Genomic DNA, 27,622 nt, shown 5'->3' with positions numbered 1-27,622 from the left:
ACCCCTGTTCTCTGTATCAGTACATTTGTTTGGCCATTATAATCTATATAACAGTCTTTACTGTTCATCAATAACATCAGCATATTTCGAGAGATATTATTTTTCATTTTTAATCTTCAATTAATATTTCCTTTCTCTCAGGTAACACAATCAAATAAAATACCACAGAAAGCAAAATAAGATGGAAAAAATATTTTATTGTGGTGTGTTTCACATCATATTATATGACTGGAAAAAGACCATCAGTGGAAATGCTTTACTCAGCGACTTCTTTTCCCTATAAAAAACAGAAATAAACATCATTCTCCGCACACATTTGAAGGTTTGTCTCTTCTCAGCTATGTGGAGAATTAAGAATGGTGTTATTTTTATTCTCCAAATTGTGTTTGTATTTACCTTGCCAGAGTCACGGCTCTTAGCTCTGAGCTTGTTGACCTGGGACTCTGCAATATCAGCACGCTCCTCAGCCTCCTCCAGCTCATGCTGGACCTTCCTGCACTTGGACAGATGAACATTGGCCTGCTCCTCCTGAAATTAGACCACAGTAAAATGTTTCAGCCATATTTGAAATAACATAATATCAAGTAATTAGTACGTTTTTGAAAAAAATGTTGTCCTTACCGCTTCCTCAGCCTGCCTCTTGTAGGCCTTCACCTTGAGCTGCAGTTTGTCAACCAGATCCTGCAGTCTGGTAACATTTTTCTTGTCCTCCTCAGTCTGTAGTTGAAAACATAATTGCATGATTCAATTTTAATTGTGCAATTGATGTTACTTATATATGTTACATTCATTTTTACCATATATGCCAAGTGCTAATATGACTATACCTGATAGGTGAGCTCCTTCACTCTCCTCTCATATTTGCGGACACCCTTGACAGCATCAGAACCACGTCTCTGCTCAGCCTCAACCTCTGCTTCCAGCTCACGCACCTTCAGAAAACCAGAATATTCATGAATTATTTACAGTCCATGTGTTTTGCATGTTTTTCTAAATTTGCTGAAGTACAGATCTTTTTATCTTACCCTGGACTCAAGTTTCTGGAGCTGCTTCTTGCCACCCTTCATGGCCAGGTTCTCAGCCTCATCCAGACGGTGCTGCAGGTCCTTAACTGCGACCTCCAGGTTCTTCTTCATCCTCTCCAGGTGAGAGCTGGTATCCTGCTCCTTCTTCAGCTCCTCAGCCATCATAGCAGCCTATAAAACATAACATTGCAATTTAAAATGAAATGGAAAACACAGTTAAATATAGTATATTAGTGAACAAATTAAATTTAAACCTACATCAGTGATTGCCTTCTTGGCCTTCTCCTCTGCATTCCTTGCTTCCTGAATGGAGTCATCAACTTCACTCTGGACCTGGACCAGGTCAGACTCAAGCTTCTTCTTGGTGTTCAGAAGGCTTGTGTTCTGAAAAATTAGAAAAGAAAATAGTTATCTCATGCCTGACATCGTATAGGATTTGTGTTGTTGTGGAGAAATATTAATAAAATGTTCACCTGAGCGTGCAGAAGTCCAACACGCTCACTGGCATCAACCAGTTCCTGCTCAGCGATTTTGCGGCTTCTCTCTGTCTGTTCCAGAGCAGCCCTAAGTTCCTCAATTTCAGCCACCATGAGACCGTTCCTGCGCTCCACCATGGCAGCTTGTTCCTTGAGGTCATCCTGAGCTCTGACAGCATCATCAAGGTGCAGTTGAGCATCCTAGAGAAACACCAGATAATAATCACAAAAAAATCTAAATGTTTATAGGAAAGTCCTATGCAACTGCTCTACAATACTACTACTACTACTACTACTACTACTACTACTACTTTTACAATACCTTCAGTTGTGCCTGCACATTCCTCAGCTGTTTCTGGGACTCAGAAGCCTGGCGATTAGCATGGCTCAGCTGAATCTCCATCTCATTCAGGTCTCCCTCCATCTTCTTCTTAATTCTCAGGGCATCATTCCTGCTCCTGACCTCAGAATCCAGAGTGCTCTGCATGGAATCAATCACTCTCTGGCTGTTCCTCTTGATCTGCTCCATCTCTTCATCTTTTTCTGCCAACTTCCTGTCCACCTCACCCTTAATCTGGTTGAGCTCCAGCTGAACACGCAGGATCTTAGACTCCTCATGTTCCAGAGTTCCCTAATGATGTCAAAGAATAAGATATGAATCTTTGCCTTCATACATGTTCAGAGTGCATTAGATCATGCAAAACATTAGGACAATATCCTCAGACAAAGATGTACCTCAGCCTCTTCAAGAGCTGTCTGGATCTCAGACTTCTCTGTCTCCACCTGCTTCTTGGACTTCTCCAGCTCATGGATGCTCTTGCCAGTCTCACCAATCTGTTCAGTCAGATCTGAGATCTCCTCTACAGAGAGATACAGATGTTAAATATTGTTTAGTCATTCAATGTACATTATAGATTTACAATTTTTGGAACAAATAGATATGATATAGATATAGATGGGTTTGAAAAATTAAGTAGTATTGCACAGTCTGGTGGGAACTCACGCTGCAGGTTCTTGTTTTCACGCTTCATGGTCTCCAGTTGATCCAGAGCTTCCTCATAAGAGTTCTTCATCTTGAACAGTTCAGTGCCCAGAGAGCGAGCCTCCTTCTGAGCTCCCTCAAGCTCTGCCTGGCCCTCCTCATACTTCTGCTTCCACTCAGCCAGCACCTAAGTAACACAGTTTGTATTGTTGAATTAGTTTTCAATACCGTGAAAAGTCATATTATCTATCTAAATTGTGGTCACTGAAAGTAAAAGATATTACCTTGTCAAAGTTCCTCTGCTTCTTGTCCAGGTTGGCAGCCAGCCCATTAGCTCTCTCCACATCAATCATGAGATCCTCCACTTCACTCTGGAGCCTCTGCTTGGTCTTTTCCAGAGAAGCACACTTGGAATTCACAGCCTCAATCTGTTCCTCAGCCTCCTGAAGGCGCTGAGCCAGCTTTTTCCTTTTTAAAAAATGTGAGATGTGTTTCTCAGTAACAAGTTGGAAATCTGCTCAAATTTGTCATGATACTGAGAAATACTTGTTAGCATTGCAAATGGGGCCATAATGCTACATTGGCCATTCAGTTATTTGAATCTTACTTGGATTCCTCAAGCTCCTCAGTGCGCTGGATAGCATCAGTTTCATATTTAGTTCTCCACTGAGCCACCTCGCTGTTGGCCTTGGACATTCCACGCTGCAGCTCGGCCTTGGCCTCCTGCTCCTCCTCAAACTGCTCCCTCAGCAGGTCACAGTCATGACGGGCTGATTGCAGTCCATGGGCAAGAGCATTCTTGGCCTATATAACGAATATAGTGTGTGTATCAAAAGGATAAAGCTAGAATAACATCTATGCATAGTTGGTTTAAATGCTTCTTACCTTAACCTCCTCTTCCATCTGTCTCTTCAGCTCCTCAATCTGCTGTGTGAAGGCCTGTTTGCCTCTGGTCAGCTGGGAGACAAGCCCCTCTTTCTCTTCCATTTGACGGCCAAGCTCACCTTTTGTGAGAAATGTCATCAAACTTTAGTTTGTGTTCAGTTTCTCAGCCATACATTGATATCTGTACTGAAGTTATTTGCTCTTTTAGACATACCATTTTCTGTGAGGAGACGTGCTTTCTGTGCTCCAACGTCATTGAGCTGACGAACATTTTCATCACTCTTGGTCTTCAGTTCACTAAGTTGGTCCTCAAGAGTACGGCACATCTTTTCCAGATTTCCCTAATAAGAAAAAGAGTAAACAGATCCTCAATTCAACTTTATTTCCATTACATGTTGACAGTCTGTAAGTACAGTATTAAAGTACAATTGAAATAATGTAATATGTTACCTTTGCTTTAGCAACAGCCTCCATGTTGCTGGAGAGGTCATCAATCTCCATCTTGTATTCACTCTTTTCCTTCTCAAGCTTCTGCTTGACGCGCTGCAGGTTGTCGATCTGCTCTCCCAGCTCAGCAACGCTATCAGCCTGCTTCTTGCGAAGAGCAGCGGCAGTGGCTTCATGCTGCAGAGTAGACTCCTCAAGATCACGACGGAGCTTCTGGAACTCAGCTTCGCGCTTCTTGTTCATCTCAATCTGAGCAGCAGTTGCACCACCGGCCTCCTCCAGCCTCTCGCTGATCTCCTCAAGCTCCCTGGACAGGTCAGCCCTTTGCTTCTCAACCTTGGCACGGGCAGCACGCTCAGCCTCAATCTCCTCTTCCAGTTCCTCAATACGAGCCTGTTGGATGTAGAAATCTTGCCTTTCAGTAAACTTTCTACTTGAAATCTCAAACATGGAAACATATGGAGAGTATTTTTCACCTGAAGCTCCTTGATCTTCTTCTGAAGCTGGGCACCCATTGACTGCTCATCCTCAATCTTGCTAAGAAGTTGGCTAATTTCAAAGTCCTTCCTGTGAGAATAATATAGTGAATAGTAAGAGTTCATCCAAGTTCTGGGCCATGAAACATAGTGGTTGTTTATAAACAGACATAAGAAATTATCTTAATTACTTCTTAATTTTCTCATCAGACTGCTGCTTGTCATTCTCAAGATCCATGATGGACTCCTGGGCAAGTTTCAGATCACCCTCCAGCTTTCTCTTGGCTCTCTCCAGGTCCATACGAAGCTTCTTTTCTTGCTCCAGGGAACCCTCAAGCTGCACATTGACATGGATTTGTTATGATCACACTCAAGATGAAGATACGTTTATTTTGTAATCCCTGGGACATTTCATACTTACGTCATCAACTTGCTGCTCAAGCTTGGTCTTGGCCTTGGTCAGAGTGTTGACTTTGTCTTCCTCAGCCTGCAGGTCATCAAGGGTCTGCTGATGAGCCTCCTGAAGGGCTTTCTTCTCCTTGGTCAGCTTAGCAATGCTCTCATCCTGAGAGGCCATCTCTTCAGTCAGGTTCTTCACCTACGTTTACAAGAAAGGCATTATTATTGCATGACCGCATAAGTCTTAAATTTTATTTCATCTTCTAGATTTGGTAAAATTTAGGAACCTTGTTCTCAGTGGCATGTTTCTCCTTTTCCACTTTGGCCAAGGTAAGCTCCAGGTCATCAATATCCTTCTTGAGCTCAGAGCATTCATCCTCCAGCTTCCTCTTCTTGGCAGTAAGCTCAGCATTGATTTCCTCTTCATCCTCCAGCCTCTCAGTTGTCTCCTTGAGTTTGGCCTCCAGCTGAATCTTGCTCTTGATAAGTCCCTCACATCTCTCCTCAGCATCTGACAGATTCTCTGATTCCTAGTTTACATTTATAAAAGACGTTAGCACATAAAATCTGTTGATACACAAACAAAAATGTACAACTGTCCTTTGTAATCTACTTACAGATGCCACTTGCAGCTGCAAGTCATTCTTCTCCTGCAGAAGAGACACCATCTTCTCTTCCAGTTCCTTCTTCTTGGCAAGAGCAGTAGCCAGGTCTGATTGCATCTTTCCATAGTTCTCCTTCATCTGAGCCAGCTCCTTCTCTGTCTCAGCACTCTTCAGCAGAGGCTTGATCTTGTAGTACACCTTCATCCATGGCCAGTGTTTGACATTCATGAATGAGCGGACATTGTACTGAATGGTATAGATGGCTTCCCTGCAGAGAAGAAATTTGTGTTATAGACCAGCTTACTGTTCATTATTTCTACGATTACTATGTGTAGGGAATTTGCTTTTTTAACATGCCTTCTCTCCATCATCTTGACAAACTCCTTTCTCATGAGGTAAGCACGGCAAAGAGCCTGAGTCATGGTGACCAGATTTGCCAACTTTTCATCTCTCATCTCCTCAAGGGTACCCAGCAGACCGGCCTTGAAGAATACCTAGATAAATAGAAAGTAAACATAAAGGATTGCAGTATAATTTTAAACACTTTAACCAGGAGTAGTCCAAAGAATGAATATTTTATACCATGTACAAGAGCAGCATTTCTGAGGGGTTTCATTAATTTTGTATCCATACAATTTTTTAAGTACATTTCTACATATATTGGAACCCCATGTTCACAACAGTACATTTAGAGATACCCCACCAAGCAACACATAAACAAAGTGGGCATAACAGTTTATCTTCTTTTTGTAAATCCATAAAAATATATAAAACTAGGATCACAAAGTGCTTACCTTGGTGTGACCGAATCTGTACTGGTCGTGATCAACATCAATAGACCCAAGCAGCTTCTCAGATGCCTTCTTATTGTCAATGAACTGGCCCTCAGGGATGACACTGGCATTCAGTACCTTGTATCTTTTATGAGAGAGTAAATGGTCAGTGTGTGCATTTTGTAACAATGTCTGTATCAAACTCTTATTACATTTCTTTTCACCTCTGCTTGAAGTCACCATAGAGAATTCTGCTGGGGAAACCTTTCCTACAGATTCTGATACCCTCCAGCACACCATTACACCTGAGCTGGTGGATAACCAGGAAGTTCTCCATCAGACCTGTAAAAGAGAGATTTGTCAGTAGTAATTTGTTGTTACGAAGCAACAATCAAACCAATGCACACAGACACGATAAATATCATAAAGATCATGTTTTGGTACCTGGAGTCTTGGACTCATTGGGAATCAGACAACGCACAAAGTGAGGATGGGTGCTCCTCAAGTTAGTCATCAGCTTGCCCAAGTTCTCCTATAGGTAGAAAGTGGTGCATGTTGGTCATAAATGGAACACATATATATATATATAAATATATATATAAGTACATATAAGTATTAAGTGGCATTCAATGCATTTTTCAAACCTTACCCTGAACTGTGAAGACACAGTCTGCATAGAACCACCCTTCTTCTTGCCTCCCTTCTTGGTTGTATCTGTTTTTCAGTTTGTTTTAAATTGAAAGAGTGTCAAAATTTACATTTACAGGGCATTAACACATAGAAAACTTTAGATGATGTAAAATCTTTACAATATACATATATGTATTACTTCATCAAGCATCTTACCCTCAGCAGGAGCAGGGGGATACAGAATGTTCAGCAGTTTAACTGAGGACTTCTGGTACAGCTGCACGACAGACTCGTTCAGTGGGTCCTTGTTCTTGTCCAGCCAGCCAGTGATGTTGTAATCCACAGTGCCAGCATAGTGCACCAGTGAGAAGTGGGCCTCAGCTTTGCCCTTGGCGGGCTTTGGCTTCTCAAATGCTTTGTTTTTGCCAAGATGCTGGTCATACAGCTTGTTCTTGAAGGATGTGTCAGTAGCCTTGGGGAACATGCACTCCTCTTCAAGGATGGAGAAGATACCCATGGGCTGGGTGGAAAGGGAAATTAAGAGTCATCAAATGTAAGTGTTCTCATATCAAAATAAATATTACGTACATGCAAATTATGTAGACATGTACCTTTTCAATCAGCTCAATGCAGGCAGCCAAGTCCATACCGAAGTCAATGAACTCCCAGATAATACCCTCCTTCTTGTACTCCTCTTGCTCCAGGACGAACATGTGGTGGTTGAAGAACTGTTGCAGTTTCTCATTGGTGAAGTTGATGCACAGCTGCTCCATGCTGTTGTACTGTGAATGGATGAATCATCGACATCATCATTCTGTCATGAAAAGTGTGAGATGGTGGTTTCATTGTGAGTAAAGCTTACATCAAAGATTTCAAAACCAGCAATATCCAGGACACCAATGAAGAAGTTCCTTTGCTGCTTAGTGTCCAACATTTGGTTGATATGGATGACCATCCACAAGAACATCCTCTCATAGATGGACTTGGCCAGGGCAGGTACAGAGTTCAGCACCTAAAGACAAACAAAAGCATTATTTGATTAATATCAGTTAACTTTTATGTAGAATTATGGTTTAATTGAACTTTTTTAAAAGCAAAACTAATCCAAAGTGGGAATAAATTATACAATGTTTTTGTTCTTTTTTTCCTACAAGCTCAGATCTGCATCATTTCACTGACTATCATTTCACTGATCCTCTTTTGTATAATAAGATACTTGACATTAGTAACTTGTGTTTACCTGAGGCACGGTCTGTCCCTTGGTGACATACTCATTTCCGACCTTCACTCTGGGGTAGCACAAAGCCTTCAGCATGTCAGCAGAGTTCAGACCCAACAGGTAAGCAACCTTGTCAGCATCTGAGAACAGCAACAATCATTAATGGTTATTAAATGCAGTATGTGATGGTGATATTCCGTCATAGTAAACATCAGCCAGTGTGATTAAGGGGTGTATTGAAGATGTCCAAAAATTCTTCATATTGATATCACACTAACTACTCACCCTCTGTGCCATCAGGCTCAGCCTGCTCCTCACGCTGCTTCTGCTTGAACTTCATGTTACCATGGTGAAGCACAGCACCAGTCATCTTGTAGATGTTCATCTTGTCCTCTTTACTGAAGCCCAGGATATCGATAGCATTCTGTTCAAAATGGAATATAATCCTGTCAGAAAACACTGTCAAATATGCAATTATCATAATAACATATGCAGTTTCATTGATGTCAAAATCATGAGGACTACTCACATCAGTGGCTTCCAGCTCAACTTTGTCATCAATGCTGGCCACAGTGATCTGACCCTGACTGCACATGGGGAAGTCGTAGGGGTTGGTTGTGATGAGAGCCAATTCTAAAAGCAGAGGGTGACATTTTCAATACATTGTTAAATATGACAACCACATATAGTATTAACTTTTTGCAACTCAGCCTTCTTACCAATCAGCTCGGGTTTGTGGTTGGTCATCATTTGGTAGAAGATGTGGTAGCCTCTCTCATCAGGAAGCTGGAATGTCACTCTAGACTTCTCCAGCAGATCTGCAAATTTACTTTGTAAGTCACAATACCAGCTCCAGACAAACTTGTGTGGTTTCACATTGAGAAAGTGCTACTTACATGTCTCAATATCAGCACTAGCCAGTTTGCCAGTTGTGCCGAAATGAATTCTGATGAATTTACCCTATTTGGAGTAAAGGAATTGTTACGTTTCTTCCACATGTGTAATGTGTAATAGTAATTCTCCCAACAGAATTTGCCTCATACTTACGAAACGGGAAGAGTTGTCATTCCTCACAGTTTTGGCATTACCATAAGCCTCCAGCAAGGGATTGGCTGCAATAATCTGGTCCTCAAGTGAGCCCTAAAAGACAGGTTTATGAACTCCGTCAAACAGGACTTTTCTTGACAAAGTATATTTAATATTTTCAGAAATAACTTCAGCATAACATACACCAATTTTGCTGGTTGACTCTGTCTTCTTCTTGTCACCACCACCAACTGCAATTGTTGCAAAGTACTGGATGACACGCTTGGTGTTCACAGTCTTTCCAGCACCAGATTCTCCACTGAGTATAGAAACAAACTTTGTAAGAGTTTGATCAAATGTTTCATCATATCAGACAAAATCAAAATCAAAACATGTGATACTTACGTGATCAAGACAGACTGGTTCTCCCTATCTGTTGATGGAATTATAGTATTTTTAACATTTATTTCTTTCACAAGAAGCTGACATTCTTAACTAACTAAGAATCTTAACTTTAAGTCAAGGACATACCAGTAAGCATGTTCTGATAAGCGTTGTCAGAGACGGAGAAGATATGGGGTGGAGCCTCCATACGCTTCTTGCCTCTGTAGGCACTCACAACTTCAGCATCGTACACTGGGAGCCACTTGTAGGGGTTCACAGTGGCACAGAACAGCCCAGAGTAGGTCTAAAAGTGATTATAGAGATTGAAAAGTTAATACCAATTAAAGGTTCCTTTAAGATTGATCATTTCCAGTATTCCATTTCCAGTATGTCTATTTGTTCATTTAGGAGAAAGGCTTACGTAGATCATCCATGCGGCATAACGCTCTTTGAGATTATACAACACAGAGGCTTCATTGAGATGGGTCATCATGGCCATGTCCTCAATTTTGTCGAACTTGGGAGGGTTCATGGGAGAGACGTCGTCTTCTTTGACTTCTCTCTCCTGCAACGGAACGTTGGCACAATGAGAACTAATCACATTTTCCTTTAACAGTTTAGTCTGATGGTATGATACCTACCTCATTACTTTCAAGGAGTTTCACAGTGACTTTAGCCCCATCCTTCTTGATGACTGTTGCCTTCAGGTACAGCTCCTTGACATCTGGCACGTAGCAAGCGCTCTTGGCATCAAAAGGTTTGCTTTGAGCCTCAATTCTCTCCTTCTCTGGCTTACGAAGGTAAATGGCAGCCTTGCCGTAAACGGCCATCTCTGCGTCTGTACTCATGGTGGCAGCGTTCTTCTGTAAAGTGTTTTCAAATATATCAAATAAGTATAATCATGGTCATAGTCTTGGAATTACTACTAAAGTGACTTAACAGCCTAGAATACATCTCTTAAACTAAACACTTTACACTTTCTTATCAAACTGATGTCCCTAATCACAGATGACTTGAATTTTTGCTTAAAGCATTTATTCTTCCCTCCTAGAGTTAGTGTAGATATAACATTTGTAACAACTTGAACTTTACCGTAGAAAACAGTAGAAAAACCTAAACATTAAAAATTGCAAGCAGTTCAAACTTGTTCTTACCTGACCCTGTTCACGTCAAAAGTCTGTTATATTCCACAATCCTGTTGAAAACACATCACATATACTCAGCTACTGATGAAAGTTTGAAAGGGAAGACTTGTTTAAAATGTGACTAATTAATTAATGCATTAATGTCACAAATAACAATTAGATTAAACTATTCCATAGCAGACATGAGATGAGCCTACCACAACCAAGAGTCTTCAAGGGTCTCCTACCACACACAGCTCTGTTTGCTTGGGCTCTTTATATTGAACACAGCATGCCTACGCAGCAGAGGCTATATATGGAATACATGCCTAATGTGGTGTGTATAAGGACTAGAGCAGACATCCATTAAAAGCAGCTGCTAGTGCATCTTATTTGAATTTCATTCCGAAAGGGCAATTTGTATTTGTCCTTTTTCAATTATTTATTTTTTTTTTTATATCAAATTACTCCTTGTTTTTAAGCAAAGATTTCTTTCAAATGACAATCCAAGCTATCTTGTCAACATAAAAAAATTACAAATGGAGAGGGCTTCTTGGATACCAGTTCTATGTTTTGCACAAGTTATAATTGCAGAAGATTTGATTCATAAGATATCTCTATAGTTCCTCTGACCACATCTCATTGGATGCTTAAATCATGATTAAGACAATGTCTACAAAAAAATTGTTTTCAGTTCCCTGTGTTGCACACAAATTAAGGACATACCATGACATGACATGCTTCAGTTTTAATCAGTACAGCTCTCCATATGCTCTGCATAGCGTGTCATGTTTCGCTGATATTTTATGAGCGTAACTTCAGTCCAAACCGTCTTTGCAAGCTTCAGGTCTATTTTCAGACTTTCTCAGAACATAACTTCTGCAACTTGGAGGGAAAGATTGATCTTGCATTGTTTGCACGACAGCTTAGTTACTCAGTGATTTGATTTTTGTTTTTTGGACTGAGCAAAAAAATCCTTCACATGTGCCAAGTGCATCAGGCAAAAGAGTCAGCTTAGGACTCAAGTATTTTAAATTGTAGAGCGGAAATCTCATGAGAATACTGTGAGTGGGAAGCTAAACTTAATGATGTGTAACTTTTTGTAATAGAATGAGATAAAGATTAATAGGATAAGAGTTGGAATGCAGTCTGTGCAAATTTGAGTCAGACATTTTTAAATATTTGAGCTTTCCAGTGTGAATGAGTGTTTAATGTAGTAATGCAGGACCAGTTATGGCCAGGGAGATGCTGTACTTAATGTTGTGAATGAAAGCTTAGTGTAATAGGTCTTCTGTTATGTTTTACTTTTAAATAATACACAATCTATGAAAATAATCAGCATGTGGTGCAAGGAATAGTTAGAGACATTCAGAGTATCCTTGGAATTTTTGACATATTTAGACCTTCTTTTTCTGTGTCTCCAGGTCAACAATGGAATCCATTGTTGCTGCAATAAATCCAAGTTGACAGCTCTTTGAACTCCTCAGAACAGTGAGTTAAATGTTTGAATAGCCGCATTCAATCTTAAAGGTATAATGCAGTGCATTGCATTGCAGTGTTACACAGAGCCTGATCAGGCTGCAATTCCAGGGCATCCCAAAATGTTCGCATATTTGTATTCACCTTTGGCACCAGTACCTCAGATGTTAGATCAGGTTTGTACTGAAGGTTGTTGTTTATCTCTTAACATCCAAAGCATATGGTCATTTGAAAGAGTTGTTTGGGCAGGATATCTCAAAACTTTTTCTGTTAACAAATATTGTTCATGTTTTCCTACGTTTGCTGTGTGAAGTAAATGTGAGAGTTAGATTAGTAGATGAATTATTAGATATTAGTAATTAAATCATTAGTTATTTTTTCTGTGTGTTTAATTGCAGTTTGGTGGCATTATGAAGGTACTCTAGACTCCTTTCACATTGCAGAGGACTTGATATGCGTGTGTTGCTTCACACCCTTTTTTTATGCAAACAGCAGCTTTTGCAACCCAAAAACAAACAAACAAAATGTCAGTTTCTGAACTTCTTGCCACTTTTTACTTCTCAATCTCATCCATTCTGTGAAACGTCCCAGGTTCTTTAATTTCAGGCGAGTTTCATGTAAATCCAGGAGTACTTGACCCTGCTTCGCTGAAGATTCTTCTTGATAAAAGATTTTTGTCCTCCTTAATGGATTTAGAGTGGACTTACAGTCTCCTCACAGCGAGAGCATATCATTTGATTTCTCAGTAAAGAAGTCTTTTCATGCACCCAAATGTCCCCTCAAAGTCACTTGTATCACCAGCTGCTCAAACACTTTGCAGCCCCTGTCATTCTATTTCAGAGCAGCTCTTGACTCCTTTTCTACCACCTGTTGACTATACTCTTACAATTACTTATGTGAGTTAATTGCAGTATTACTCTTAATTAATGAGTTCCTCTAAACTGGAGGGACTATGTACACTATGTACTTGCTGCACTATAGTTAGATCGTGTGTGTATGGCAATTTCTTTAAATAGATTTAGAAATGAGCTTGCAAAGATTTAAAAATCATGGACAATTAAAAATAAAAGAAATATTTATGCTACAGTTATGTTCTACTGCATGTACGTTGATGGCATTGTGGGGAAAAAGTTACCATTTTAAAATTAAAAACTTTGAATTTATTAAAACTATTTTGCACACACTGTACAACAGCACTTTATAATATATAGGCTGTGTTAATGTAAGAAATATAATAGTTGATGATTATTCCACAAACTACCTCTGCATGTTTTCTGGTACACTTGAATTCGAAACCTTAGATTGAATGTGTTTGCTTACCATGCAGAAGTTAAATACGGGACACATGCCAAATATGGTAAGGGTGACAGCTGATAGTTACATGAGTGTAACATTTGTCACTGGAACATCTTATGTTTCATGTTTCCATCAGCAAAGGCGGATGGTGAATTTGCGATAATCCCCTCTTGAAATAGGAAAGTTTAATTTTAGATCTTTTCCTACATAGTTTTTAAATTGATTTTAATGATCATGGCTCAAAAATACCAGTTACAGTACAAAACATATGCATTCCCTTTAAACGTTTTTCTTATTACACATTGTGAAACTATAATTGTTATTTATTGTCAAGTTTTACTTGTTGTTTAATCATACTGCTAATATATAACTGTTTCATAAGAAATAGAAATAAAAAAAATAAAAAATATCTTATTACTTGTGATAAGGTGTAAGATATATGTCGTGGCATTCACACTCATATGTCAAGCTATAAACACTTCAACTGACTCTGCAGATATAGCTTCAAGCCCATTTTTGGCCAGGCCATGCACTTTACGACCTCTTTCTGGTTGTTGAGCAATATAATTTAAAATATCCCAGGCAGCAATGTGCAATAAACACTTGACAGCCTGAAAACTTATTTACATTCTTTAATTTGTGCTTAAATTTGTACATGCACCTGGTATTTATGTGGATGATCAGGACATTTAAAATAGCTTTTACCAGTGTGTAACTTCATGTCATGGTAAGCTTCTTCAGTTATTTAAAATTTGTTTACTAATCAGAGCCAAATGGTGTGATTTTAGGGTGTTAGAAGTTACTGAGTTGCTCTATTTACTAACTTAAATCTGTTTATAAGTTAGAGAATATTATGTGTTAGTAATTTATTTGTTTTCACGCCCTCATTCAAAGTTAGGATTAAGATGTGATAACTGCTAAACATTTTCAACCCCACAATCATTTTCCCCGAATTCTCCTGTTACCAAAATGCTCAATGGCCAGATTGCCAAAAAATGAAAATACTACAGACAGCAATTTAAGAGCAAGAGCGTAATCTTTATTGTTTCATCATAAGTTATATGAGACTCAACACAGTAAAGCATTTGGTGTGCTTTACTCAGCTGAATCCTTTCCCTGTAAAAGATGGATAATGTTTTAGTTGAATTTTATCATTTCAGTTATCATTAGATCACATTTAAGCAGTTTATTTTATAGTATTTAAACCTATTGTAAATAGCAATGTAAACAGCACATAATAGAATAATACATTTCTGATCTGAGAAGAGTATAAATTACAGAACTATCATTGATAGGCATTCACTAAACTGAGATATATTTACCTTGCCAGAGTCACGGCTCTTAGCTCTGAGCTTGTTGACCTGGGACTCTGCAATATCAGCACGCTCCTCAGCCTCCTCCAGCTCATGCTGAACCTTCCTGCACTTGGACAGATGAACATTGGCCTGCTCCTCCTGAAATTAGACCACAGTAAAATGTTTCAGCCATATTTGAAATAACATAATATCAAGTAATTAGTACGTTTTTGAAAAAATGTCCTTACCGCTTCCTCAGCCTGCCTCTTGTAGGCCTTCACCTTGAGCTGCAGTTTGTCAACCAGATCCTGCAGTCTGGTAACATTTTTCTTGTCCTCCTCAGTCTGTAATTGAATACATAATTGCATGATTCAATTTTAATTGTGCAATTGATGTTACTTATATATGTTACATTCATTTTTACCATATATGCCAAGTGCTAATATGACTATACCTGATAGGTGAGCTCCTTCACTCTCCTCTCATATTTGCGGACACCCTTGACAGCATCAGAACCACGTCTCTGCTCAGCCTCAACCTCTGCTTCCAGCTCACGCACCTTCAGAAAACCAGAAAATTCATGAATTATTTACAGTCCATGTGTTTTGCATGTTTTTCTAAATTTGCTGAAGTACAGAAATCTTTTTATCTTACCCTGGACTCGAGTTTCTGGAGCTGCTTCTTGCCACCCTTCATGGCCAGGTTCTCAGCCTCATCCAGACGGTGCTGCAGGTCCTTAACTGCGACCTCCAGGTTCTTCTTCATCCTCTCCAGGTGAGAGCTGGTATCCTGCTCCTTCTTCAGCTCCTCAGCCATCATAGCAGCCTATAAAACATAACATTGCAATTTAAAATGAAATGGAAAACACAGTTAAATATAGTATATTAGTGAACAAATTAAATTTAAACCTACATCAGTGATAGCCTTCTTGGCCTTCTCCTCTGCATTCCTTGCTTCCTGAACGGTGTCATCAACTTCACTCTGGATCTGGACCAGGTCAGACTCAAGCTTCTTCTTGGTGTTCAGAAGGCTTGTGTTCTGAAAAATTAGAAAAGAAAATAGTTATCTCATGCCTGACATCGCGTAGGATTTGTGTTGTTGTGGAGAAATATTAATAAAATGTTCACCTGAGCGTGCAGAAGTCCAACACGCTCACTGGCATCAACCAGTTCCTGCTCAGCGATTTTGCGGCTTCTCTCTGTCTGTTCCAGAGCAGCCCTAAGTTCCTCAATTTCAGCCACCATGAGACCGTTCCTGCGCTCCACCATGGCAGCTTGTTCCTTGAGGTCATCCTGAGCTCTGACAGCATCATCAAGGTGCAGTTGAGCATCCTAGAGAAACACCAGATAATAATCACAAAAAAATCTAAATGTTTATAGGAAAGTCCTATGCAACTGCTCTACAATACTACTACTACTACTACTACTACTACTACTACTACTACTACTTTTACAATACCTTCAGTTGTGCCTGCACATTCCTCAGCTGTTTCTGGGACTCAGAAGCCTGGCGATTAGCATGGCTCAGCTGAATCTCCATCTCATTCAGGTCTCCCTCCATCTTCTTCTTAATTCTCAGGGCATCATTCCTGCTCCTGACCTCAGAATCCAGAGTGCTCTGCATGGAATCAATCACTCTCTGGCTGTTCCTCTTGATCTGCTCCATCTCTTCATCTTTTTCTGCCAACTTCCTGTCCACCTCACCCTTAATCTGGTTGAGCTCCAGCTGAACACGCAGGATCTTAGACTCCTCATGTTCCAGAGTGCCCTAATGATGTCAAAGAATAAGATATGAATCTTTGCCTTCATACATGTTCAGAGTGCATTAGATCATGCAAAACATTAGGACAATATCCTCAGACAAAGATGTACCTCAGCCTCTTCAAGAGCTGTCTGGATCTCAGACTTCTCTGTCTCCACCTGCTTCTTGGACTTCTCCAGCTCATGGATGCTCTTGCCAGTCTCACCAATCTGTTCAGTCAGATCTGAGATCTCCTCTACAGAGAGATACAGATGTTTAATATTGTTTAGTCATTCAATGTACATTATAGATTTAGAATTTTTGGAACAAAAAGATATGATATAGATATAGATGGGTTTGAAAAATTAAGTACTATTGCACAGTCTGGTGGGAACTCACGCTGCAGGTTCTTGTTTTCACGCTTCATGGTCTCCAGCTGATCCAGAGCTTCCTCATAAGAGTTCTTCATCTTGAACAGTTCAGTGCCCAGAGAGCGAGCCTCCTTCTGAGCTCCCTCAAGCTCTGCCTGGCCCTCCTCGTACTTCTGCTTCCACTCAGCCAGCACCTAAGTAACACAGTTTGTATTGTTTAATTAGTTTTCCATACCGTGAAAAGTCATATTATCTATCTAAATTGTGGTCACTGAAAGTAAAAGATATTACCTTGTCAAAGTTCCTCTGCTTCTTGTCCAGGTTGGCAGCCAGCCCATTAGCTCTCTCCACATCAATCATGAGATCCTCCACTTCACTCTGGAGCCTCTGCTTGGTCTTTTCCAGAGAAGCACACTTGGAATTCACAGCCTCAATCTGTTCCTCAGCCTCCTGAAGGCGCTGAGCCAGCTTTTTCCTTTTTAAAAAATGTGAGATGTGTTTCTCAGTAACAAGTTGGAATACACGTATGACATGTGTTAAGAATTTGTGTGAGCATATAAGCAATTTTTAAACAAATCTAAAAAGGAAAAAAAGACTAAGGGGCATTAACATTGCAAGTTGTGCCACATTATAATGCTACACTGGCCATTCAGTTATTTGATTGTTACTCACTTGGATTCCTCAAGCTCCTCAGTGCGCTGGATAGCATCAGTTTCATATTTAGTTCTCCACTGAGCCACCTCGCTGTTGGCCTTGGACATTCCACGCTGCAGCTCGGCCTTGGCCTCCTGCTCCTCCTCAAACTGCTCCCTCAGCAGGTCACAGTCATGACGGGCTGATTGCAGTCCATGGGCAAGGGCATTCTTGGCCTAGTATAACAAATATTATGGAAGTGTCAAAATGATAAATCTCCATCAAATAACATCTATCCAAAGTTATCTTAAAGTTTTCTTACCTTAACCTCCTCTTCCATCTGTCTCTTCAGCTCTTCAATCTGCTGTGTGAAGGCCTGTTTGCCTCTGGTCAGCTGGGAGACAAGTGCTTCTTTCTCCTCCATTTGACGGCCAAGCTCACCTTTTGTGAAAAGTGTCACCAAACTTTAGTGTGTGTTCAGTTTCCTCACCATGTACTAAAATATATGGTGTGTAGTTATTTGCTGTATTAGACATACCATTTTCTGTGAGGAGACGTGCTTTCTGTGCTCCAGTGTCATTGAGCTGACGGATATTTTCATCGCTCTTGGTCTTCAGTTCACTAAGTTGGTCCTCAAGAGTACGGCACATCTTTTCCAGATTTCCCTAATAAGAAAAAGAGTAAACAGATCCTCAATTCAACTTTATTTCCATTACATGTTGACAGTCTGTAAGTACAGTATTAAAGTACAATTGAAATAATGTAATATGTTACCTTTGCTTTAGCAACAGCCTCCATGTTGCTGGAGAGGTCATCAATCTCCATCTTGTATTCACTCTTTTCCTTCTCAAGCTTCTGCTTGACGCGCTGCAGGTTGTCGATCTGCTCTCCCAGCTCAGCGACACTATCAGCCTGCTTCTTGCGAAGAGCAGCGGCAGTGGCTTCATGCTGCAGAGTAGACTCCTCAAGATCACGACGGAGCTTCTGGAACTCAGCTTCGCGCTTCTTGTTCATCTCAATCTGAGCAGCAGTTGCACCACCGGCCTCCTCCAGCCTCTCGCTGATCTCCTCAAGCTCCCTGGACAGGTCAGCTCTTTGCTTCTCAACCTTGGCACGGGCAGCACGCTCAGCCTCAATCTCCTCTTCCAGTTCCTCAATACGAGCCTGTTGGATGTAGAAATCTTGCCTTTCAGTAAACTTTCTACTTGAAATCTCAAACATAGAAACATATGGAATAATGTTTGATGTAACACAGAGTATTTTTCACCTGAAGCTCCTTGATCTTCTTCTGAAGCTGGGCACCCATTGACTGCTCATCCTCAATCTTGCTAAGAAGTTGGCTAATTTCAAAGTCTTTCCTGTGTGAATAATATAGTGAATGGTAAGAGTTCATCCAAGTTCTGGACCATACAACATAATGGTTGTTTTTAAACAAAGATAAGAAATAATCTTAGTTACTTCTTAAGTTTCTCCTCAGACTGCTGCTTGTCATTCTCAAGATCCATGATGGACTCCTGGGCAAGTTTCAGATCACCCTCCAGCTTTCTCTTGGCTCTCTCCAGGTCCATACGAAGCTTCTTTTCTTGCTCCAGGGAACCCTCAAGCTGCACATTGACATGGATTTGTTATGATCACACTCAAGATGAAGATACGTTTATTTTGTAATCCCTGGGACATTTCATACTTACGTCATCAACTTGCTGCTCAAGCTTGGTCTTGGCCTTGGTCAGAGTGTTGACTTTGTCTTCCTCAGCCTGCAGGTCATCAAGGGTCTGCTGATGAGCCTCCTGAAGGGCTTTCTTCTCCTTGGTCAGCTTAGCAATGCTCTCATCCTGAGAGGCCATCTCTTCAGTCAGGTTCTTCACCTACATTTACAAGAAAGGCATTATTATTGCATGACCGCACAAGTCTTAAATTTTATTTCATCTTCTAGATTTGGTAAAATTTAGGAACCTTGTTCTCAGTGGCATGTTTCTCCTTTTCCACTTTGGCCAAGGTAAGCTCCAGGTCATCAATATCCTTCTTGAGCTCAGAGCATTCATCCTCCAGCTTCCTCTTCTTGGCAGTAAGCTCAGCATTGATTTCCTCTTCATCCTCCAGCCTCTCAGTTGTCTCCTTGAGTTTGGCCTCCAGCTGAATCTTGCTCTTGATAAGTCCCTCACATCTCTCCTCAGCGTCTGACAGATTCTCTGATTCCTAGTTTACATTTATAAAGGACGTTAGCACATAAAATCTGTTGATACACAAATAAAAATGTACAACTGTCCTTTGTAATCTACTTACAGATGCCACTTGCAGCTGCAAGTCATTCTTCTCCTGCAGAAGAGACACCATCTTCTCTTCCAGTTCCTTCTTCTTGGCAAGAGCAGCAGCCAGGTCTGTTTGCATCTTTCCATAGTTCTCCTTCATCTGAGCCAGCTCCTTCTCTGTCTCAGCACTCTTCAGCAGAGGCTTGATCTTGTAGTACACCTTCATCCACGGCCAGTGTTTGACATTCATGAATGAGCGGACATTGTACTGAATGGTATAGATGGCATCCCTGTGGAGAAGACATTTTTGTTATTGGCCAAGGTACTTTTAATGTTTCTACTATATATTTCTAATATAGAGTAATAGCTTTTTTAACATGCCTCCTGGCTGTCATCTTGACAAATTCGCTTCTCATGAGGTAAGCACGGCAAAGAGCCTGAGTCATGGTGACCAGAGATGCCAACTTTTCATCTCTCATCTCCTCAAGGGTACCCAGCAGACCAGCCTTGAAGAATACCTAGATAAATAGAAAGTAAACATAAAGGATTGCAGTATAATGTTAAACACTGTAACCAGGATTAATCAAAACTGTGATTATTCTATAACCACGTAGAACGCCCAGATTTATTTTTTAGGTTACCTTTTTGGATAGAGGTCACTTTTTCTGAGGTGTGTCACTAATTGTGTAATTTGGAAGTGCTTTTCTACAAGCTCATGGTGAATGAAAGTGCACTCTTTTTTGGGGAAAGTTCATTTAGAGATACCCTTCCAATTAACAGATAAGCAAACTGAATGGAGAGAAAACGTAATGTCCTTGGTATTAAAGCAACAATCATATGGTCATATGTTTTATAATTGCATAAAACTGCGATTGCTTGGATCTTACCTTGGTGTGTCCGAATCTGTACTGGTCGTGATCAACATCAATAGACCCAAGCAGCTTCTCAGATGCCTTCTTGTTGTCAATGAACTGGCCCTCAGGGATGACGCTGGCATTCAGTACCTTGTATCTTTTATGAGAGAGTAAATGGTCAGTGTGTGCATTTCATAACATTGTCTGTATCCAAGTCCTGTTAACAATGTTTACCTCTGCTTGAAGTCAGCATAGACAATTCTGCTGGGGAAACCTTTCCTGCAGATTCTGATACCCTCCAGCACACCATTACACCTGAGCTGGTGGATAACCAGGAAGTTCTCCATAAGACCTGTAAAAGAGAGATTTGTCAGTAGTAATTTGTTGTTACGAAGCAACAATCAAACCAATGCACACAGACACGATAAATATCATAAAGATCATGTTTTGGTACCTGGAGTCTTGGACTCATTGGGAATCAGACAACGCACAAAGTGAGGATGGGTGCTCCTCAAGTTAGTCATCAGCTTGCCCAAGTTCTCCTATAGGTAGAAAGTGGTGCATGTTGGTCATAAATGGAACACATATGAGCTATATAAATATATATATAAGTACATATAAGTATTAAGTGGCATTCAATGCATTTTTCAAACCTTACCCTGAACTGTGAAGACACAGTCTGCATAGAGCCACCCTTCTTCTTGCCTCCCTTCTTGGTTGTATCTGTTTTTCAGTTTGTTTTAAATTGAAAAAGTGTCAAAATTCACATTTACAGGGCATTAACACATAGAAAACTTTAGAGGATGTAAAATCTTTACAATATACATATATGTATTACTTCACTAAGCATCTTACCCTCAGCGACTGCAGGAGGATAGAGAATGCTCAGCAGTTTAACTGAGGACTTCTGGTACAGCTGCAAGACAGACTCGTTCAGCGGGTCCTTGTTCTTGTCCAGCCAGCCACTGATGTTGTAATCCACAGTGCCAGCATAGTGCACCAGTGAGAAGTGGGCCTCAGCTTTGCCCTTGGCGGGCTTTGGCTTCTCAAATGCTCTGTTTTTGCCAAGATGCTGGTCATACAGCTTGTTCTTGAAGGATGAGTCAGTAGCCTTGGGGAACATGCACTCCTCTTCAAGGATGGAGAAGATACCCATGGGCTGGGTGGAAAGGGAAATTAAGAGTCATCAAATGTAAGTGTTCTCATATCATACTAAATATTACGTACATGCAAATTATGTAGACATGTACCTTTTCAATCAGCTCAATGCAGGCAGCCAAGTCCATACCGAAGTCAATGAACTCCCAGATAATACCCTCCTTCTTGTACTCCTCTTGCTCCAGGACGAACATGTGGTGGTTGAAGAACTGTTGCAGTTTCTCATTGGTGAAGTTGATGCACAGCTGCTCCATGCTGTTGTACTGTGAATGGATGAATCATCGAAATCATCATTCTGTCATGAAAAGTGTGAGATGGTGGTTTCATTGTGAGTAAAGCTTACATCAAAGATTTCAAAACCAGCAATATCCAGGACACCAATGAAGAAGTTCCTTTGCTGCTTAGTGTCCAACATTTGGTTGATATGGATGACCATCCACAAGAACATCCTCTCATAGATGGACTTGGCCAGGGCAGGTACAGAGTTCAGCACCTAAAGACAAACAAAAGCATTATTCGATTAATATCAGTTAACTTTTATGTAGAATTATGGTTTAATGGAACTTTTTTAAAAGCAAAACTAATCCAAAGTGGGAATAAATTATACAATGTTTTTGTTCTTTTTTTCCTACAAGCTCAGATCTGCATCATTTCACTGACTACCATTTCACTGATCCTCTTTTGTATAATAAGATACTTGACATTAGTAACTTGTGTTTACCTGAGGCACGGTCTGTCCCTTGGTGACATACTCATTTCCGACCTTCACTCTGGGGTAGCACAAAGCCTTCAGCATGTCAGCAGAGTTCAGACCCAACAGGTAAGCAACCTTGTCAGCATCTGAGAACAGCAACAATCATTAATGGTTATTAAATGCAGTATGTGATGGTGATATTCCATCATAGTAAACATCAGCCAGTGTGATTAAGGGGTGTATTGAAGATGTCCAAAAATTCCTCATATTGATATGACACTAACTACTCACCCTCTGTGCCATCAGGCTCAGCCTGCTCCTCACGCTGCTTCTGCTTGAACTTCATGTTACCATGGTGAAGCACAGCACCAGTCATCTTGTAGATGTTCATCTTGTCCTCTTTACTGAAGCCCAGGATATCGATAGCGTTCTGTTAAAAATGGAATATAATCCTGTCAGAAAACACTGTCAAATATGCAATTATCATAATAACATATGCAGTTTCATTAATGTCAAAATCATGAGGACTACTCACATCAGTGGCTTCCAGCTCAACTTTGTCATCAATGCTGGCCACAGTGATCTGACCCTGACTGCACATGGGGAAGTCGTAGGGGTTGGTTGTGATGAGAGCCAATTCTAAAAGCAAAGGAGGGTGACATTTTCAATACATTGTTAAATATGACAACCACATATAGTATTAACTTTTTGCAACTCAGCCTTCTTACCAATCAGCTCGGGTTTGTGGTTGGTCATCATTTGGTAAAAGATGTGATAGCCTCTCTCATCAGGAAGCTGGAATGTCACTCTAGACTTCTCCAGCAGATCTGCAAATTTACTTTGTAAGTCACAATACCAGCTCCAGACAAACTTGTGTGGTTTCACATTGAGAAAGTGCTACTTACATGTCTCAATATCAGCACTAGCCAGTTTGCCAGTTGTGCCGAAATGAATTCTGATGAATTTACCCTATTTGGAGTAAAGGAATTGTTACGTTTCTTCCACATGTGTAATGTGTAATAGTAATTCTCCCAACAGAATTTGCCTCATACTTACGAAACGGGAAGAGTTGTCATTCCTCACAGTTTTGGCATTACCATAAGCCTCCAGCAAGGGATTGGCTGCAATAATCTGGTCCTCAAGTGAGCCCTAAAAGACAGGTTTATGAACTCTGTCAAACAGGACTTTTCTTGACAAAGTATATTTAATATTTTCAGAAATAACTTCGGCATAACATACTCCAATTTTGCTGGTTGACTCTGTCTTCTTCTTTTCACCACCACCAACTGCAATTGTTGCAAAGTACTGGATGACACGCTTGGTGTTCACAGTCTTTCCAGCACCAGATTCTCCACTGAGTATAGAAACAAACTTTGTAAGAGTTTGATCAAATGTTTTATCATATCAGACAAAATCAAAACATGTGATACTTACGTGATCAAGACAGACTGGTTCTCCCTATCTGTTGATGGAAAAACAAAGTATTTAATATTTATTTCTTTCACAAGAAGCTGACATTCTTAACTAACTAAGAATCTTAACTTTAAGTCAAGGACATACCAGTAAGCATGTTCTGATAAGCGTTGTCAGAGACGGAGAAGATATGGGGTGGAGCCTCCATACGCTTCTTGCCTCTGTAGGCACTCACAACTTCAGCATCGTACACTGGGAGCCACTTGTAGGGGTTCACAGTGGCACAGAACAGCCCAGAGTAGGTCTAAAAGTGATTATAGAGATTGAAAAGTTAATACCAATTAAAGGTTCCTTTAAGATTGATCATTTCCAGTATTCCATTTCCATTTAGGAGAAAGGCTTACGTAGATCATCCATGCGGCATAACGCTCTTTGAGATTATACAACACAGAGGCTTCATTGAGATGGGTCATCATGGCCATGTCCTCAATTTTGTCGAACTTGGGAGGGTTCATGGGAGAGACGTCGTCTTCCTTGACTACTCTCTCCTGCAACAGGACATTGGCACAATGAGAACTAATCACATTTTCCTTCAACAGTTTAGTCTGATGGTATGATACCTACCTCATTACTTTCAAGGAGTTTGACAGTGGCTTTGCCACCCTCCTTCTTGATGACTGTTGCCTTCAGGTACAGCTCCTTGGCATCTGGCACGTAGCAAGCGCTCTTGGCATCAAAAGGTTTGCTTTGAGCCTCAATTCTCTCCTTCTCTGGCTTACGAAGGTAAATGGCAGCCTTGCCGTAAACGGCCATCTCTGCGTCTGTACTCATGGTGGCGGCTTGTTTCTGTGTAGGAAGTCAGACATAAGCAATCTTAGAAGTTTCTTTCCAACAGAAGTTTACTTTTCACGTCACTAACCAATCTGACTGTCTGGTGTTTTAATGAATGGTTTGTGCATGTTCTAGATCTACATACCTTTCCCCTTCCTTTCCTGAATGAATGTTATATTACACAATCCTGTTGAAAATAATGTATTTTAGTCAGTGAGGGAAACAACCAAAACATGAAACTTGAAATAAAAACCTATTACAAAATTACACTATGTGTAATATTTTATAAAAATTTTATAAATTAAATAAATTAAACAAATCTATGCATTTCAGGATTTGTTTTAAATCACAATTGTTGTTAAAGAAATTCTCAAATTGCATCAAATGTTAGTCTATGTATAAATTGTTTACTGTTACATGACATAATGCTATGACTAATTCACTAAACGTGCATTACATCTAAATGGCACAAGGCTTAAGAGTGGATAACCTCACCGAAGCTGGAGCTGTTCTACCACCACACACTCTGAAGCTGCTCTAGGACCCCTTATATATGATCCAGTTTGCTTGCCAAGCAAATGTTAAAGGAGGCTTGCTTGCCAAATATGGTAAGGGGTACAGCTGTGTACTAAGGCATAGTAAGGAATATTTTTCTGGCACTAAATTTAGGACAATCCCATTCCATTGGTGATGTCCTTAATATTTAGCTCTTATTTTAATTGGCTTGTATTGATGTGAGTGGGTGATGCTGTTCTTTATACATGCTTTATATATAAATATATGGGGGCACAATTTTTTTTTATATTATTCTACTCTGAATGCACTTTTCTTCTTTTTGGAAAACTCAAAACCTTTTTCTCTGAATAATCAGTAAAATTTTGAAATTAGATAATTTATTTTTTTAATTATCTTTCGCTCATTTCAATTTACTGAACAATTATTTAGATCAGTATGTGGGCAAAAAAAAGGTGGTTAAATTTTAATTAACTGCACTATCATTGTTTTTAAAATCAAGTGATGTGGTTTCACAGTGAAGTCACTATTTTGTGGAAGATAAATGCAACGTGCTTCAAGATTTGTGAAGAAATTCAGTCTACATGATTGGGTGAGTTCGATTTAGTGTTCAGAGTGAACAGTTGTCAGCTTACTTCGGGTGCAATGAGAAACACAAGCTATTCCTCTGTCTGCAGAACGTTGCGGGGGGGGGGGGGGGGGGGCTGTCATAATCTGTCATGTTATTTGAGTAGTTTAAACATCTACTCTAAGAGGTGGGCATGTCATTGAGGAGGGGAAGGTACACAGCTAGGATTGGTGGGCTGTTCATTGGTTAAACAAAAATAAGGTTTTAAGCAAAAACTGGAGTTTGCTTTTATAGGTTCAGATGGATGCTCTGAGTGTGGTGTTTGTGGTACATAGTGCAGTACTTGTGTGGTGTACTAATTGGCTGCATTTCTTGTCAGAATGGCTGCTGTAGAAAAGACCTCAAGTGAGGGGGTACATCGTAGACTACATCTGCTGGAATCATTTCCAGCAGGATGCCCTGTAAGTATTTTGGCATCTGGCAAAATCACATTCCTCTCAATTGTTCAGCCTAGACTAAATTCATGTAATATGTAATTTTGATAACATGTTCAAAAATCAAATTAGAGTCAGCTTACTTGCAGAAATGTGTGACTTTCTTTTGTAACTTTGTGGTTAATGTTAACTTTAAATTGTCAGACTATATTGTGATCCAGTCCAGTGAAGCTCATACATCCAATTAGCTCTGTGTTCAAAAGCTTTTTATCTGCCATACCTGAAAATGTAAAAATGTGTGTATTTATTTAGTTTCAAATTATTAAAATAACATTTCGGGCATTTGCTCCTCCAGCAATCCCGCAGCTTCAGATTTCCCACACAGGCAGTGGGACCGAGCTTACGACCGACTGATGTTGAATTGAAACAAAGCTCTTCCACCTGGGCTTTTTCCTCACTTGGTCACGTCCTAACATCAAAGATGCTGTGTTTAATGCAACACTGTTATTTCCACATGTTTATTTTCCATTTATGTTCACCTAATGTGATAATTGCTTTGGCTACATTCCAACAAGTTTATAGCAGCAACTTGTAAAAGCCTGATTTGTTTTAGAACATCTGTTCCCTTGTAAATGTGTCTCAATGATGTCCCTCACGCAGGAAAAATAAATTGATCTACTAATTTTCTACTGTCTGTCTTGGCTGACTGCCATAATGTATCCAGTGTATTTGTCCATTAGTGTATTTTTAAATTCTTAATCTGCATGTTTTCTTGTAAGTTCATCGAACATTTGGGGTACCGTATCTAATTGCGCCAGCTCATTGAAATGAGAGAGGTGCTAGAAATCCAAGAAAGAACATGGAAGCAAAGAGGTCAGAGATCGGGGGGTGTGGTCGGGGTGGGGTGGGGGCTTTTGAGTCACAGGGCAGTTGTTGAAGCCCCTGCAAAAAGCCAGTCAGCACACAAACGTGAAACAGCCATGTATGCCAATCTCGAGGAAAGACCCTTAGAGGGACTCCAGTGCACCAGGAAAAGGATTTTTTTTTTTTGTTTGTCATTTTGAATTCACATACTGAGCCGTTTCAGTTTTGGTGATGTATTTTTGCTGCAGAGAGGAAGAAAGCCCAAAGAAGACTTGGCAGCTTCTGACATAAATTCAAATACTTAGTGTTGACAACTTGTATCATCATTTCTGAATTATTGCAAATGAACTAACAACAACAATCACAACAAGTGGTCCTCTCTTCGTCGTCCCATAGCCAAATAAAAAGGCAAATACACATTAAAAAAAAAAAAAAGAAAGAAAAAAATAATTTCTCAAAAGCAAATTTCTTGAAGTGGCCCTGTGGTTCCAGTGCAAAACAGACATTGCAGACTCAGTAGTCAGGAACCACGAGGGTAATTCAGCCAGGCGGCGATATGACACCGTGTGTACTGAAACTCTTTTCTAAGCAGAAAAAAGTGACCTCATCAGATATGCACCTAAAACATGGATCCAGCTTTTAGAGACAGCATTCCCCACAAAACCACATGCAGTTACTTCTCTTTTATTTATTTATTTATTTATTTATTTATTTATTAATTATTTCATATGTATATATTGTCTATTAGAATCGTGGTTCACTGAATAAAATAAACCTAT

At 40.1% G+C, this 27,622-nt stretch overlaps 1 protein-coding gene and 1 long non-coding RNA gene across 2 annotated transcripts; one reads left to right on the top strand and one right to left on the bottom strand.

Moving 5' to 3' along the window:
* Nucleotides 1-177: 177 nt before the first annotated feature.
* Nucleotides 178-25,010, bottom strand: LOC125014611. Its single transcript, XM_047595855.1, is given in 79 exon segments — nucleotides 178-277; nucleotides 397-528; nucleotides 622-741; nucleotides 744-932; nucleotides 1,026-1,196; nucleotides 1,284-1,409; nucleotides 1,499-1,702; nucleotides 1,824-2,132; nucleotides 2,237-2,361; nucleotides 2,505-2,670; nucleotides 2,768-2,951; nucleotides 3,091-3,287; nucleotides 3,369-3,487; nucleotides 3,583-3,709; nucleotides 3,819-4,208; nucleotides 4,292-4,382; nucleotides 4,483-4,628; nucleotides 4,713-4,889; nucleotides 4,978-5,220; nucleotides 5,308-5,563; nucleotides 5,653-5,789; nucleotides 6,090-6,213; nucleotides 6,293-6,410; nucleotides 6,513-6,600; nucleotides 6,718-6,782; nucleotides 6,915-7,218; nucleotides 7,310-7,480; nucleotides 7,561-7,710; nucleotides 7,939-8,057; nucleotides 8,203-8,550; nucleotides 8,637-8,735; nucleotides 8,814-8,877; nucleotides 8,965-9,057; nucleotides 9,148-9,262; nucleotides 9,349-9,376; nucleotides 9,475-9,631; nucleotides 9,749-9,892; nucleotides 9,969-10,190; nucleotides 10,519-10,522; nucleotides 14,326-14,342; nucleotides 14,549-14,680; nucleotides 14,770-14,972; nucleotides 14,975-15,080; nucleotides 15,176-15,346; nucleotides 15,434-15,559; nucleotides 15,649-15,852; nucleotides 15,980-16,288; nucleotides 16,393-16,517; nucleotides 16,661-16,826; nucleotides 16,924-17,107; nucleotides 17,305-17,501; nucleotides 17,588-17,706; nucleotides 17,804-17,930; nucleotides 18,040-18,429; nucleotides 18,533-18,623; nucleotides 18,724-18,869; nucleotides 18,954-19,130; nucleotides 19,219-19,461; nucleotides 19,549-19,804; nucleotides 19,896-20,032; nucleotides 20,402-20,525; nucleotides 20,603-20,720; nucleotides 20,823-20,910; nucleotides 21,027-21,091; nucleotides 21,224-21,527; nucleotides 21,619-21,789; nucleotides 21,870-22,019; nucleotides 22,248-22,366; nucleotides 22,512-22,859; nucleotides 22,949-23,047; nucleotides 23,126-23,189; nucleotides 23,277-23,369; nucleotides 23,460-23,574; nucleotides 23,655-23,682; nucleotides 23,781-23,937; nucleotides 24,038-24,181; nucleotides 24,258-24,479; nucleotides 24,610-24,651; nucleotides 24,960-25,010. Coding segments are annotated over 77 exon segments (12,063 nt in total). The 5' UTR covers nucleotides 24,465-24,479; nucleotides 24,610-24,651; nucleotides 24,960-25,010; the 3' UTR covers nucleotides 178-256.
* Nucleotides 25,011-25,781: 771 nt separating this feature from the next.
* Nucleotides 25,782-26,666, top strand: LOC125014419. Its single transcript, XR_007113510.1, has 2 exons — nucleotides 25,782-26,006; nucleotides 26,335-26,666. It is a non-coding gene; the product is annotated as an uncharacterized LOC125014419 (long non-coding RNA).
* The last annotated feature ends 956 nt before the right edge of the window (nucleotides 26,667-27,622 follow it).

The sequence above is a fragment of the Mugil cephalus genome, chromosome 10, assembly GCF_022458985.1.
Source record: "Mugil cephalus isolate CIBA_MC_2020 chromosome 10, CIBA_Mcephalus_1.1, whole genome shotgun sequence".
In the NCBI taxonomy this organism is placed as follows: Eukaryota; Metazoa; Chordata; class Actinopteri; order Mugiliformes; family Mugilidae; genus Mugil; species Mugil cephalus.
Note: the sequence above shows the minus strand (reverse complement) of the source record. Positions and strands in the feature narration are given on the sequence as shown.